General features: G+C 39.2%; 1 protein-coding gene across 37 annotated transcripts in view; it reads left to right on the top strand.

Annotated features, from left to right (window-relative positions):
- Positions 1-16,344, top strand: part of LOC111065694 (calcium-activated potassium channel slowpoke) — a 46,198-nt gene that overhangs the window by 3,288 nt on the left and 26,566 nt on the right. For 10 of the 37 annotated variants that reach the window (XM_022354036.2, XM_022354050.2, XM_022354041.2 and 7 more), the window contains 6 exons: positions 1,936-2,274; positions 6,127-6,285; positions 6,483-6,594; positions 6,910-7,061; positions 7,377-7,544; positions 11,610-11,701. In XM_022354036.2, the coding sequence (XP_022209728.1) occupies positions 1,939-2,274; positions 6,127-6,285; positions 6,483-6,594; positions 6,910-7,061; positions 7,377-7,544; positions 11,610-11,701 (1,019 nt within the window). In that variant the 5' untranslated portion in view covers positions 1,936-1,938. Of the gene's footprint in view, positions 1-518; positions 685-789; positions 1,118-1,145; positions 1,613-1,935; positions 2,275-6,126; positions 6,286-6,482; positions 6,595-6,909; positions 7,062-7,376; positions 7,545-9,173; positions 9,266-11,609; positions 11,702-14,557; positions 14,650-16,344 lie in introns of those variants that run through there. The other 27 variants (XM_022354057.2, XM_041593599.1, XM_022354059.2 and 24 more) reach the window with 13 other exon arrangements.

The following is a 16,344-nucleotide window of genomic DNA, read 5'->3' as shown; positions in this document are numbered from 1 at the left end:
ATACTTTAAGAACGAATTTAAAGTCTGTAGGTACCTTTCGTACTTACTTCCATTTCAAAAATTAAAATCCTTTCTCCTTATAGCACAATTTCTAGATCATTTCTGCTAAGCCCCTTACCTAAAATTCATTTCCTCCTTACTTTAACCTTAAAAGGACTTTATGTTTCAGATCATTCTTCAGATCATCGCCATCAAAAATGATGTCCTAGTTAGGGTATATCCGCTTCATTCCAATGAATACCTAATTCAATTTTCTTTGTCTTCGCGTTGCCTTTTAATTAAATTCAAGTTTGTCGCCTGCGCTGACACTTTTCGCGGTCAGCCACCGATACGCACACGACCAAAGAGCGGGAGACCCACATACCCAGAGAACTACACAAAGAGCGAAAGAGAGAGAGGGAGAGCGAGTGAGAGTGCAGGCCTGTGAGCCCGTGCCGCCAGGAGATAGCAAAGAGCTCCGTAATGGTTGGCCCCGTCGGCGGGGCAATTGGAAATCGCGCCACGCCGTTCAGTTGGTGGACGCCAGTCTTGCGGTTCGCTCGGTGCCTCCTTTTTCCTATTCGACTCGAAGCGATTTGCGTGCGTGCCGCGTCGTGTGTGACAACTGCAGATACATATAGTATCCACATACATAATATATACAAAATTTATTTACACATATACGAAAGTATATAGAGTGAATCAGTGAGTGCGTTGGCCTCTGTCTGAGATTTTTTTTGGCCATAAATTAATGGCTAATGCGAATGCAGGCCACAAAATTTTCTTTTAACCAATCCATATGTAGTTAGATCTGAAACATAGAACGGCATTGGGTGATTGCAAGAACGCTTACACATAAAAAACACCCGAATAAAATTGCTCTGCTTTGACGGATACTCATATTAAATCACGCAAGCTGCAAAGCTTCGTTTATTCCGGCTGAGCTTCGTGTTTCTGGTGTATGGTCCTTCGGCTCAGGAATGATCGTATTGATTATGAGTAAAGAAGCGAATGAGCAAACTCAGCTCAAGTGATTAAGAATTGATCCGATCGAGGCGTTTGCCAGCACGAGCTGGGTTTATTCAATTCTGAGTATTTTTCAGCGATTGCGTGTGAATAAGTGTAATAACTTTAGCTCGTGAGTAAATCAAGAAATATGTGATTTTTGCAGTTCCCTGAACTAAAACAAAGAATAAAAATAACAGTGCCCAAGTGGATGGATGGCCTTTGCCCAATGCCCAATGCCCAGTGCCCAGCTCCCAAGATCCCCATTTCCCAGTGTTATGAGAACTTTTGTCGTCTCTGGTGTCGCCTGTGCCGTGCGTGTGTCGGAGTATATCACTTTAAAAATAACAGATTTGTTTGATGCTATTTTTAAAAGTCGTGCCAAGTTTTCGTTCCGTTTCATTTTGTGTTGTAGCTTTCGGATTTCGGCTTTCGGATTTTTGATTTTGGTGTCGTCATGCCCCACACTTGATGTCTCTCGTATGCACTTGAAAGCCATCTAAATATCGCAATAATATTGTACAATATAATAATCGTATTTGTGTGAAACCGTTTGGGTCGCAATGTAAGCAGCAAAAAAATGGCAACGGATTTGATCGGCACCAATTTCAGCAGCACATTGACAAATGTAAGAACCGATGCACGGAATTTTGTTTTGGGAGGGAAAATATACTTAAGACCTCTATTTAAAAATTCATTTCTTGGCCGGGCACATTTTTGTTTACATTTGTGAGCGTCGCCAAGTAGAGAACTACATACATATCTATGTATATATTTTACTATGCTATATGAATAAATATTTATCTATATATATGAGTATACCCAAATGATTTGAAATGTCAGGCGTATGACGTAAAGAATGTTGCCGCTACTCATCGTATTGATTTATGCTAAATTTAGTTTACTAATTGCCAGCCAATCGAGACTAATTGGTTTCGTTCTGTTTTGCAGGGGATGTCGGGGTGTGATCAAAGCACTGTCGAATCATTGGCCGATGATCCAACAGATTCACCATTCGATGCCGATGATTGTCTCAAAGTTCGCAAGTACTATTGCTTTCTGCTGTCCAGCATCTTTACATTCCTTGCTGGCCTGCTCATTGTGCTGCTATGGCGGGCATTCGCATTCATCTGCTGCCGCAAGGAGCCCGATCTGGGACCCAACGATCCCAAGCAGAAGGAGCAGAAGGCGTCCCGCAACAAACAGGAGTTCGAGGGCACCTTTATGACAGAAGCAAAAGACTGGGCTGGAGAGCTTATCTCGGGTCAAACAACAACTGGTCGAATTTTGGTAAGTACACACACACTCAAGCAACCATTTTTACACCCGCTTTACCCCAACCCCACCTCACCCCCGCCCGTTGCGATTCATCATTTATGAATTTCGTTTTCATTTGGGAACCACTCGACCACATCTGGTCGCATTTGCTAAGCACTTCGGTCTGGTCTACTCGTACATTATAGCCACTGAATTATTCAGAGATCTGCTGACATTATTGTTGGCCATAGCCACACAATATTGATGTTGACGTGTCCTTGTCCATGGCTGCAGCTGGCGTAAGTTTACCGAGTGCCATCATACACTGCACACTGCATTTCGGAAAAGTTCTCCCAGCATTTCTCCCAGCCCGCCCCCATGCTTCCACTTGTGAAGTGGACGACTTGCGTGCATAAATATTTGGGGGCACATTTCGTGTCGACAGCGGAAGCAGCAAAGTAAATGTGCCATTTCCATGTACAATAAATACATGAACACAAATTGACTCTGGGGAGAGAGAGTAAGAAAGAGAGCGAGTGAGAGACCCACCTACACTGTCCGCCTTCTTAGAAGTTAACTTCAATTGTTTCCCCTTACGAAACGGCGATTCAAATCAGTTGTTTGTTCAAATATTACGCATACGCCTTGGTGTACCGCCCATCCATTAACTGGTGTTAGCTAATTGGTCTAGCGGCCTGAAGAGCTATTTAGTGGGGTCTTATTGGGCATTAAAAAGTAATGCCTTCGATAAGATCCCGTTTTGAAATTGCCGACACTCTAATCGTAGACGTACATATGTCTGTGAATATTTTTGCATTCGATGTGACGGCATGTAAATCTTAGTAGTGATGGCTTACCCCAAAGAGCGACCGTGTAGGGGATGCCTATTACTTGTCAACACAAAATCTACCCATTTTTAGTTCCATTTTCAAAGCCAAACACAAGTCAGGGACACCAGATGTAGCACAGAAAATTGCTTTGTCTGGCCGATTGCATGGGGTCAAATGTTGAACATCCTTGGACCATCAGGAGTCCACTAGCTATCATTGCATGACAGTTCAATGCTGCCTCTTGACAGAGGACAACCACCACAATTGCACAGCAGTCGAGGCGGGAACAACAACTACAAGTACGAGTATTACCATGCTAACACCACCCGCAGCGATGGCGGCTTCTGCTTCTGTGTCTGGCACATACGACGAGTATCTACTAGTATACTACATATCTATAGTTCTGCTGGGAAACTTACAGCTAATAACGGAAAGTGGGCCCAAAGAATGATGTACGAGTATATATGCAGATGTGAGAGGATTGTGGTGGTGGGGAGGGTGAAGGTGGTGCCATAGGAGCCACAACAAATAACAGTAAATAATATGGCAAATGTCAGGATAGCGGCTGCTAAGGCAGGAAATGCCTGAAAGGCTCTCTCCCTCCCTTCAGCCAGAAAATCGATGGAACAGCGGCGCACATTTCGACTTTCTCTCTCTATATAGCCAGAGGTTGAGAAAAAGTGTGTGGTGGAGTGGGCTTCGTATAGGTTACTGTGGGGTGTGCTGGGAGATTGTGAATGTTTATTACCAGGCCTATTCGGTGGGTTTCTGTGTGGCAAACAATTGGCTCCGCTGTTTGGCAGACACCGTCGAACGTTTCATTTCGTTTCGTTTCGGTTTGGTTCGGTTTTGGGGCTGCAGCTGTTTCTGGTAAAGCCTCTTGCCCCCATTTGTGTGGCGCCCTTTTCTGAGGTGCCTCATCCTTATGGCAGTTGCTGGTTGGTGTTGCTGTATTAGCTGTTGTTATTGTGGCTGGTAAAATAAATGGATTTCCATTTGGATATTACACAATTCGTGCCTGCTGCTGCTTGTGCTGCTCCTTTTCTCTTTGACTCTCTTTGACTTTCTCTACTTTCCCTGAAAATATCTGCAAATGCTGACAATTGTTACGTTGTACTTTGATTTTATGGAACTATCTGCTGAACTTCTCTACTTAATCTCCCACTGAAGCCGAAGCCCTGCTGCAAACACTAATTGGCTTTAAAGTTCTCGTCGCTACTCCAATGCGGAAGTCGGGAGCAAAAGCTTTAAGCCCCTGGCATTTATGGCAGCTGGGATTGCACTTGGTCACGCCATAGACTTAAAGCGGAAACAGTCTGCAGAGGAATTAAGTTTTAAAGTGTTTTCCGCCTACAGTGGAGGCCATTAAACTGCTTCCATGGATGGCTCTTAAAGTGATGATGGATGGATATTGGCCACAACGAATGCTTCGAATCACAACAGAAACAGTTCGAGCAACGAACAACAAATCAAATTGAGAATTTTGAGAGCGAGAAACGTGTTTTCTCGCTGCGTGACCCACATTTGGAGTTCGCGTTGATGCAATTTGGTGGCAGCAGGCCTTAAGTGCTTTTCTTTTCGCCTGGTCGACCTCTGCCTCTGCCTCCATCTGGTCTCTGAGTGATTGACCCAGTTTTCACGCCCAGTAGACGTACTTTATTAGCCTCAGAGGGTGCCGAGGATTGGGTCCAAAGACGTCAGACAATGTTGTCGTCATCTTGTCCGCCTTTTGTCTTGGGTCATCTGTGCCATCTGTGCCTGCTCCTAGTCCAGCCTCATGACGTCAACTGTCTGGGGAAGTTCAATTTCATTAGGTTTCAGTTGCACGGCGATTAACAGGAACTAATGAAAATGTCAGTTGCCTCGGCACCACATGACGTATACGCAATCCTTAAGCTACGTTAAAAGTTTTTACGCTCTACTTGAAAATTCTTGTCTGCTTTTTGATATTAGCAAAGTTTCTGTTGGCTGTGTGTGTGTGTGTTGCCAAAAACTTTATTGCGCAACTAACAAGTTTCTAAGGAGTGAATAAGTTTGCATTTGTTTGGGAATGTAATTTGCATACGAACAACAGGCAGAAGCGGTTGAATAATGAGTAATCAGACCCCGAGCCAAGACATTTCAATTTATGGCCCTAAATAAATGGCTTGCGTGCCGGGTCGGTCCCTTGCCAAATTTAGTTTGGTTTCCTTCCAACATTCCCCTCTGCCGTGGCATGCCGCTCGCTTTCGATTATCCCAGTAATTACGAAACGATAGCACCAACAATTAGAATTACATTGGCATTAGGTACTATATAGGATCTATGTATATAAATAGTGTGCTTGGGAATGGGAGGGCCTAAAGTGCATCCGGCTGAAGTTGAATTACCTCGTTTGGCCTCTATAAAAAGGTTTCTTGGCAAGCAGCCCTGACATTTAACTGGTGTGTTGGTGTCTCCTCTTCCCATGCACCTTCTGGCTGTAGTCTCCCTGACTGAAATTCTACGTGCATATAGCAGTGCACATCCGAAATTACCTTGTAAAACTTTCATGACTACCGCAGATTTATCAGCGGGGTGCCTCGACTAATTGCCGCTGCCCGGACGCTGCCTTGTCCCCATGAATCAAATGATCCGTTGTCGTGGTCCGGCTCTGGCTCCAGGGCCCCGAAGCCGGTGCCAAAGTGTGCAATTAAAAATGCACATTACTGCGGTATCCTCTGGCTCTCCTTCTTCCTCTCTTTAGGGGCCAATTTCCGCTTTCCCTCGCTTTCCATTTCCTGCTGCTTCTTCCTCTGAGAGATTTCTTTTGGGATGGGGCAGCAGGGCAGTAAGTTCAATGAAGCGTTCGACTGTGGTTGTCATCTGACAAGGCCGTGATTTATGGAATTGAATGTGCTATAGCAGCTTTTGGGGGATGGGGACGGCATGGGGATGGGGGCTTGTGTAAAGTATTATCCGGTCATATGCCAGAAGAGCCGCAGCCCATTACGAAATGAAGTTCATCTTTGTGAAGCCATTCCAATGTCAAATTTTAATGCTTCCTATAATGGTATTACCCTTCTATCTTTTTCAGGTCGTACTCGTATTTATACTCAGCATTGCATCCCTCATTATATACTTTGTTGATGCATCTAGCGAAGAAGTCGAAAGATGCCAAAAGTGGAGTAACAACATTACTCAACAGATCGATCTCGCATTCAATATATTTTTTATGGTTTACTTTTTTATACGAGTAAGTTGCACACGGCCACAAAACAATTGACAGACAAACACTGACACACACTTACAGCGCCGAGCCACACACTGAGTTGATTTTACCGATTATTTCAAATCGATTGGCTGGAGCGATGATTATTTGTGGTTATGATTTATGCTACAAAAATTCTTACAAATTCTTGTGTTCTTTTCAATCTGACAATCTTTTTACAGTTCATAGCGGCGTCCGATAAGCTTTGGTTTATGTTAGAAATGTACAGTTTTGTAGATTATTTTACAATACCCCCGTCCTTCGTATCAATATATTTAGATCGAACATGGATCGGTAAGCGAAACAAATCCCTATTAAATTACCCTAATTCAATAAAATTCCAAAAATGTTATATGCATACAAATCGGAGCTGATTGGGTTAATATATGAATATGAATTTGAATTTGAATCTGTATCTGTATCCTATATCCTCACTCCTTTTCCCGTACACGAACACATCTGAAAAACTGATACACACACATACACACAAACACAAGCCAACACCCGGGTCCTGATCGATTTGTATGCATGCAATGTGCCTTACTCTACGCCATTCGTCAACACTTATATATGCATCTGCGTATAAAAATTATGTATTACCATGAACAGGTCTTCGATTTCTTCGAGCGCTACGTCTCATGACTGTTCCAGATATTTTACAATATTTAAACGTACTAAAAACATCGAGCTCCATACGCTTGGCTCAACTAGTATCAATTTTTATATCCGTGTGGTTAACAGCAGCGGGCATTATACATCTGGTATGTAGAAACACATAAAACCTATAAAACACATATCTATGATCTATGATCACACACACACACACACACACACACTCGGGACCAGCTGTTCCCCTGTCCATGGCTCTGTGACAGGACTGCGATGTGTGCTAAAAGCCAGTCATTATTATTAACAAATTAAAATGCCATATTGCATCCGGCTACAGAGCGTGGAACGAGGGCACGCCTGATCCTATACCGATCGTATATCCATACGTAAATATAGAGAGTGTCCAACTTGGTAGTGATTATCGCTGATGCGGTGGATAATGGCATTTGCATTTACTTAAAATTTAGCTGGAGAACTCTGGCGATCCGCTGGATTTTAATAATGCTCATCGTTTATCGTATTGGACCTGTGTCTATTTCCTAATTGTGACCATGTCAACGGTAGGATATGGTGACGTTTACTGTGAGACTGTCCTGGGAAGAACATTTCTCGTGTTCTTTCTGCTCGTCGGCTTGGTAAGTTTCCCCTGCACTGCAAAAATATTTAAGAAAAATAAAAACAAAATATCTCTAACACACACCATATATACCAAAATGAAATCTAAGCTTTCTTTTAGTTGAATATGTACCTAGATGAATACCTCGTATACTCGTACAGATATACATATGTATAGAAAACGTTTTTCTCTTTCCCTTTGAAAATCTGTCTGCCTCCGCCTCTGCCTCGATGCCCATTGAGATTAAGTTTAGGCCAAGCCACAGCGGGGTTGGAAGTGCTTAAGTGTGTGAATGATTTATGTTTTGGTTGCCGCCTAATCTACTACTACATAGTACAGTTGTGCTCAAGAACCATAGTTGAGTTGAGTAGCCAAAGCAGTACAGTCCAGTAATCCAGTATCCAGTATCAAGTATGCAGTACTAGCCAGAGTGTAGCACTCTCGATACTCAATACTCCATACTGAATTTGAAACTCTCTTAGCCGTAATTCTTTTAGCGTACCGTACCCCTCCGTTGAGCTCCCTTCTCTCTTACATAACAAATAGCCTTAATATATACTCAATACTCGTACATTTGTTAATTGCATTCAAAAACCTTATGTATGTACATGTACATGTACTTGAGTACATGCCACGTTTATGTAAATACATAGAACGACTTAATACTCGTACGCTGCACCAAGTTTTGAATTATGAAAGTTTATTTGAGACCTTTGCGACTCAGTTCCATATTTACGTTCAGTTCATCCTTCTCCAGTTTTGTTAGCTTACCTCATCACCCAAGCTTAACGCGTTTACTCTGCCTTACGACCACGACCACCAGTCACACCTCAAATACTACTACTACTCGTACACAGCCACACAGAGCCACACAGCGCCACACCCAGACATGGTATCCGAAACATCCGAAAGATACAGGAGCGCCCTGGGCCGGTGTGGCAACTGGTACCCGTTCATTCTCACGCAGCCCATTCGATACTCGTACTCGTACTCTTTCCCCCCATTTTCGATAATTTATGCATGCCGTTTAATTATCACTTTTTCAGTTGAAACTTTCGATTTGCCTTTGGTTTTTGTAATGGAAAACTCGTAGACACCGAATACCGAAACACCAGACACACACAAACAGTGACACAGTCAAGGGTTAGGGTCTGTCTAGGGTCCTGTCGGTTAGCCCAGAATACCAGAATACTACTACTACTATATATACATATATATGTATATATATATGCAACCAATATACCAATGCAATGTTACATATATCCAAAGGTTAATGTTTTTTGCATGCTTTAATGCTGGCTGCCGCATATTCCATATGTTAATCCAAATTCAGTTCAAAAACCAAAGCAAACCAAACCAAACCAATCGAAATCGAAACGCTTCTAGGTCTAATTCCAACCTACCAAATAGCTATCCTTTGGGTGTGAATGTCCCGACCTGACTTCGTACCCACTGTTCAGGGATCCGCTTTGTTTTTTTTTGTGTGTATTCGTATAACTGCAAGTAATCGAATAATAATGCTAACAATAAGACTAAGCCTAAGACACATCCACAACAACATCTATATAACCTAGTACATATGTATATTTTTTGCTGAACAACTGAACAATTGATTTTTGTTAATCTCGTGTACAATGGAATATTTTAGGCAATGTTTGCCAGCAGTATACCGGAGATAATTGAACTCGTCGGTAGTGGCAATAAGTATGGCGGTGAACTGAAAAGAGAACACGGAAAGAGGTAGTCTATAACAACCATAATGCAACATCAAAAAATTATAAACGCATTCTATGTGAAAAAAACACCAAGCAACATTTTCAATATAATCCACAAAAAAATGATCAATTTAAAACAAATTTAAAGTATAACCTATGAAAGAATATAAAATATATGATCTTTTAGGGAGAAATAAGCTTAGGAGTAATATGCATTCGCAGATCACTGAGGAGGTCCTTCAGATATGATAAGCTCTGAGCTAGGTTTGCCTGAACCACAAACAAAAACCTTCGCATAGAACACACTTTTTGAGTATCTACTCGTATTTGAGAGACTCCAATTAGCTATTATAGTATTACCAATATTAATAACTATTGATTAGAGTCGATTAATTACAATATATAGTCTGTTACCCTCCAAATTTGTTTCCCTAATTTAATTTATCAACTGAATTTGAATCTTTAAGACTCGCATACACAGTTGACTTACCCGCATCAAAAAGTAGTTTCAGTCGACTCTAAAGTCGTCCGTTTCTCTAACCAAACTTTTTTGTTCGTTGATAAATAAGTATTGCGAAAAAACAAAAAAAAAAAAAAAAAATACATGACATTTGATAAATCATCAAACAAGTAATAAAAGTAAAGTACAATATGATTATGATTTCCATTTGTATTTTATTTGTATTTTCTCTTTCTGATTGAGTAAACTATTTTTGGATACATTTTTGATTTTAGACAGTCCCGAAGAGTCGTATACACATTGATCTATTTGTATATGCCATTAAAGATTTTAATGTCTAATTCACTTAGGTTTTGTTTTCTCATTTTCGTTTATTGGTTTATGGTCTTCCGTTTATTTTGCTATTTATTTGTGTTTTTCTTTGATTTATTTGGTTTCTTTAAACATTTTTATTGAACACTTTTTACTCAATCGTTTTCGTTTTTGTTTCTCTTTATGATTTTGATTTTTGTTTTTTCGTTTTATCTACATATTCGGATTTGAGATATCTATCGTTTTACACTTTATACTTTGCCATGCTTTAAACGTTCCGTATTAACACCAGAACTATGATACCAGATATGCGTTTATCAATTTGCAATAGTTCAAGGTTCATACTCGTATATATTTCTTTCGATATCTTAAAGCAACTATTTAGGCGCATTGTTGTAACACATCCCACACACACACACATGTACACATGGTTAAGTATATATATTTATATATATGCCACACACATATAGACACACTCACGTCCCCCCAAATAGCATCGGTCACGCATTGCCAAAAATGTAATTAAAAATCCGTTTCTCGTATCTAAAGTCGTAACACGTAACGTTCATTATTTCTTTTTTTGAAGAGAGCAAATTCAAGCTTCAAATTTTGCCATATTTTTCTATTCATACTTCCTTTTAATTCTTTTTGAATATTCAATCGTTTTGTCAGCCATACTGATCTATAAATAGTTGAAAAGTTCACCAACAAAAATAAAGAGAAATTTTTTCAAAAAATTTGTCTTTGAAATTCGGTGAACCGAAGTTTTGTTATTACTCAACCCTATTAACTCATTCAATCCAATCCAGCTGAAAGCGTAATCCCAAAAATCATAGTAACATGTATCTAGGATTGTATAAAGTACGGCATCTCGCATAGCGTAAAAGTACGATTATATCTATAGAGCGCACTACTCAAGCAAAGAACTATCCCTTACCGAATCGATGTGGTTTTAGAGATGGGTCTCGGCAGCCCTCTCCATATCTCCACCTCTGTTTCTGTTCAGGCAGATCCCTGCACTCGTCGTGTATTGTAAACTACAATTGTAAATTATTAGATGTAACCAAAAAAGTAAGAGTACAGTATATAGATGCCTACAGACGAGCTCTTGCCAAAGAGATTTACATATGTAAAGTAATGTACAATTAGACTTAATCTACTGTGTGAAAGGATTGTTCTGAGTGACTGACTGAGCGTTCTGAGTGCTGAGTGATGTGTGTAAATAAGTGAGTGAATGATTTCTAAGCAGTTAGAGTGTGTTTGTGAATGAATCTGAATCAGAGTTGAGCGGTTTCCATTGTGCACTGTTCTACGTCGTCTGCCTCACCGTCAGCGTCAACGTTCAACGTTCAACGTCGTCGTCGATTTGTTTTCTAACAATTTGTATCCATAATAATTTTGTCCATTTCTTTTTACACATCTACACACACACCCAAGAAAAACAGCAATTTGTTAGCCCAACCGAACAGAACAGAAAAACCCACCAAATCCACAACAGAAAAAACCTTGTAATACTAAAAAAAACTCAACTGAAAAACAGAAACTCTGTTGGCACATCTCAATCAATCTAAATGTGTATGTGTGTTGTTGAATTTAGGCCGTTTTCGCTAGTTGGATACCAGAAATCACTGAACTGGCCGCCCAGAGAAGCAAATATGGTGGACAATATAGCAAGGATCCTAGAAAAAGGTACACGAACAAGTTGCTGGCTGTACCGCTAAGAGAAAACTAAAAAAAATCTCAAAACCCAATCAAAAAATACAACACAAAAATAATAAGATAAACAAGAAATGACTATAAAGCAAAAACAAAAACCACAAACCAAAAAAAAAAGATCAAAAACACCTCAGCAATCGAAGAAACTTCAATTCATTTTTTCTTTACTAAACTCCAATCAAACAACCAACAGCATATGTTTCATTTACTTTAATTTTTTATTTAATTTTTTGTTCATTTGTTTTTGTTTTGACGCCACCTGGAATTGCATAAAAATGCCCAAAACTACGAGCCCGGCAGATAAAGCAAATCTCAGTGTTGTCCGGGTTTGCAATATACACATATTGAAAATTTAAACTCTACAAAACAATCCATTTATATACTTTCTTTTCTGTATTATTTTCATAAAGCAAATCAAAAACACAACAAATCGAAAGTAACAAAAAAGCAATTAGGACTTGAAAGGCATTGGTTTCTTGGCGGCATGTGTCTGTATTTAGTTGAATCAGCAAAAACCGAAAAGAAAAACTATAAAAAAATTGCACAAAAATTAAAGGATCAAAGTGGTTCATAAGCGAGAGCTATAACCTATTTAATTGACTTGTCAAATCCTTCTGTAAATCTTGTTGTCGTTTAACCCAATTTTTTTTTGCAACTTTTGTCTTTTTTTTTGAGTGCGTTTCATTAGGTTTATTGTTAGCTAGAGAGAAAAAATCCATTGCTTCAAATATTAATAGCAAAGCTCGCAAATCAATCTGTGTGCAGATAACTTTTTTGAACCCTTTTTAAATTCAAATTGTTCATTGTTAATTGTTGAGCGCCTGTGGGTATGCAACACTTTTTTGCGTTCTGCGTTTGGGATATTGAATGGCCCGCGTTTTCCCTTTGTAACCTCTTTTTTTAATATAAGCAAACTACATATATGGCTAACGAATCTGAGATATCTTATTGGCTTCCTTCCCCATTTGTTGAAGCATGCACATTTCGCATTTGGTAGTCCACAAATCAAACAATTTATGTACCATTCCACCACCGACCTGACATCATCTCTTGGAAAATAATTTACAGAAGTATTTGAAAGTGTGCCTCAAATGGAATTGCTTAGACAGTCAATCAAAGAGCTATAAACTCTATATTTCCAAGTCTGTAATTTTTGAGTTTCGTTTTGTTTTTTGATTTAGTTTGTGTATCTGTAAATAGACGGCAGACTAGACAACAATTGCGTGTTTTTATGCAACTTCAGCTGCGTCATTTATTTTGAGTTTGAACGGTTGACGAAAAGCTCCACAACTAGCGCTGAATCAATATACATACTATATGAATATATATACTTAATTTTGTAAATCGCTTCTTTTTGCGTTAACAAACTGCATTTTTGTTGAATTGTTCATTTGTTTGTTCGTTTGATTGTATTCATTTTGATTATTGAAATACACACATAAACACAGACAAACACCAAATTGATGCTTTGGTTCCTGTATTGAGTTATTGTTTCCCAAATACGATTTACAAGATATTTTTTCCCGGTTGTTTCTATATGCGATACATACATAAATACAGTTGCAGTAGTTACGTTTTTGCAATTTCAATTTATCCAACATAATATATCGAATTTACTTGTAATTTACATACCATACCAAATACAAAAATAATTCCACACCTAATCAATCTAACCATCTCTAATTCAAGTCGTTAATTTGCTTGCACCCACTTTGTATGCCGCAGCCACGCATAAAATAACGAAATCGAAATCGATGCCTGCGCCAGATGGCGCTGCAAATACTCGTATGTTTTTTTTTTGTACCGATGATCATCATTTAGAGGAAAATTGATATTTGTATACTTGTAATAAGTAAAGAGTTGCAGTACCCTATATCTACTTGTACTATATCGCATTCAGTATCAGTATCAGCATCATGTTTTCACATTATTCTCGTAACTCGTAACTCTATTCCCAACTGAACCGAACCGAACCGGATTGAACCGAACCGAACCAAACCAAGCCGAGCCCCACCCGACACACCCACACACACATAAGCGGACTAGTTTGTTAGATACCCCATACCAACACACATACAGATACACATAGTAATAGTAGTGGTAGTTCAAGTTGAAGTTTTAGGCACTGAAACCCATCACCAAAAATGAAGTCGAAAGCCAATGTGTCGATGTGTGTGCGTGTGTACTTGGCACCAACTTTTATAGGGTTCTGCCCCCTCACTTAGCATTACCCATGTATATCTCGTTGAATAACCAAAAAACACATACCCCCAAGAAACCATTAGAGCCATAAGAAATTTAGTTGCAAACTGTTGAGGCGGTTTGTCGATTTTTGAAGATAGTCTACTCTAATCAAGATATCAATTTTAAAATCAATCTTCAGTTAATTTACTAAGTTTATGTTTTTCATTTTCTTTTGGTCGAATATGATTTTTCAACAATGGCGTCTGGTTATAATACAAGCAAACCAGCAATACAAGAACAACCAGCGACAATAGCTACCGAAATGAATGAACAACAAGAACAGCAATCAGAGATCCAATCCGCTCTGCACCGTCGTCTCATACTTCTCCTTTAGGGGTCCTGCTTCGAAAACTATGGTCCTCATTTACCAAGTCCACATACCATGTCTCCTTCTCTCCACTCCCCACCACTCTCCTCTTTCTGTCTATGTGTTTCTCTGTTGATCCTTAGCGCGAAACTCTTTGCCTTTTTACTCTTACCCCTACGTCATACGAAATTTGTTAAATGCTTTTTGATTTAATTTATGAACAACAAAAAAAGAACAAAATACTTCACTGTCATCATTATCTTTCATACTGTAAACAGGCGATTTTTGCAAGTTGTATACCTGAGATTATAGACTTGATTGGAACAAGAGCCAAATATGGGGGCACATTAAAAAATGAAAAAGGGCGAAGGTGAGACAAACCAAATTTTCTAACAATCAATCAACAAACAATTAATCTACAAACCGATTAAACCGAAAATTATATAAAAATAAACAGCAACAAATAAGACTATATACTCGTACTACCACAAAACAATAATATACCAAACATAAGTTTAAGCCAAACAACCAATCTAAAGTCACCCAAAAATGTTCAACTCAACTAACCAAACAAACCAAACAGTTTTTTGTTATGTTTCAAACAAAATAAACACCAAATCAAAATGAAATTTCTGAAACGAAAGCAAAGAAATTCAAAAATTGTTGTACTTTTACTTTGCGCTTCATTCATGTCCAGCGTTTTACGAGTGTGGAAAAGTAGCTGAAATTTGATTTTGATTATGCATATATCCCAGAAAAACACAAACCTTCAAACCAATGCATAGACCTTTTACATACATACGCCACAAAATCAATTCAAAGCCCCACAAAACATGGCCCAACAACCCAACCAATCACAATCATCATAATCGATGAATTCAAGTGAAACACACACATGCGGCATTACTCATACGCCCGGTGGGACCGCTTGGCTGGCGCAGCTGCCACTAACATTTGTACATTTGAACTCTTCCAGTATCCGGCAATCAATCAATCAGCCAATCAATCATCAACTCAACCCCAAATTCAAACATTTAATCGATCAAACACCGAACAACACAACCAGCCACCTCCACCACCACTAAAACACCACACCACCCACACGACAATTGAAAATAAGAACAAATCAACAAGAAAATTAAACTAAAATATTCATATTGCTTATACGAAGAAAAAAAACTACCCAATAATATATATATATTTTCAGTTATCCAACAACTCATTTTGTGTTTGTTGCGTTTCATTTGATTTCCTTTTGCGTTTCGACTTAGACGAGTCGTCTACGTAGTTCAGTACGTAAATCGTAAACGTAACCTAGGACGTCACCTAACGTAACGTAATGTAATGGCCGCCCCCTGCTGATGATTATGATTGATGATATTGATGACGATCATGATTTTCGATGATGATGATATATGGTGATGGGGGGCCGTGCCGCTTTATGTATTAGTTCCATTATTCTTTCGTTTCGCCCATCGATTTGCCTTTTTATTTGCCAGTTTTTTATTTTTGTCTTCTTTGAATTGGCATTTTGCAGATATCGTACTCGTATTTGAGAATCGTACCACAAAACTATAACAAAATCAATTGTTTCGTACTTAAAAACTGTTCTGAGTGTATCTACTATATCATGTGCGTACTCTTAACTACCAAATGCTATCTTGTTGTGAGTTTCCATACTACATCCTGAATTTGAACGCCAAATTTTCAACTTACTCTTCTGCTACTTTCTTCTCTCTATATCGTACTCGTACATCCTGATCTTGAACCTAAATTCTTTAGATCTTTATCGTTTGATTTGCACGTTTACTTTCCGTTTTCCGATTCTCCTCTTCAGTTTAGATAGCGTGCCCGAATCGGGTTTGATTTTTTTTTTTTTGGTTTTCCTTTTGCTTTTCTTATAGCCAATTCGAATACGTACAACAACTGATCGATGGATCGTTCGGTCGATCCTCCGTTCGATCCGTACCATTCGAGTAAGTGTGAAGTCAGAGCTGATGATTGGCATAAACCGAAATCCGCATTCGTATGATCGTACAATATTCCTAAGTTTGTCTCCTTTTTG

Source organism: Drosophila obscura, unplaced genomic scaffold (genome assembly GCF_018151105.1).
Source record: "Drosophila obscura isolate BZ-5 IFL unplaced genomic scaffold, ASM1815110v1 contig_192, whole genome shotgun sequence".
Classification (NCBI taxonomy): domain Eukaryota; kingdom Metazoa; phylum Arthropoda; class Insecta; order Diptera; family Drosophilidae; genus Drosophila; species Drosophila obscura.
Note: the sequence above shows the minus strand (reverse complement) of the source record. Positions and strands in the feature narration are given on the sequence as shown.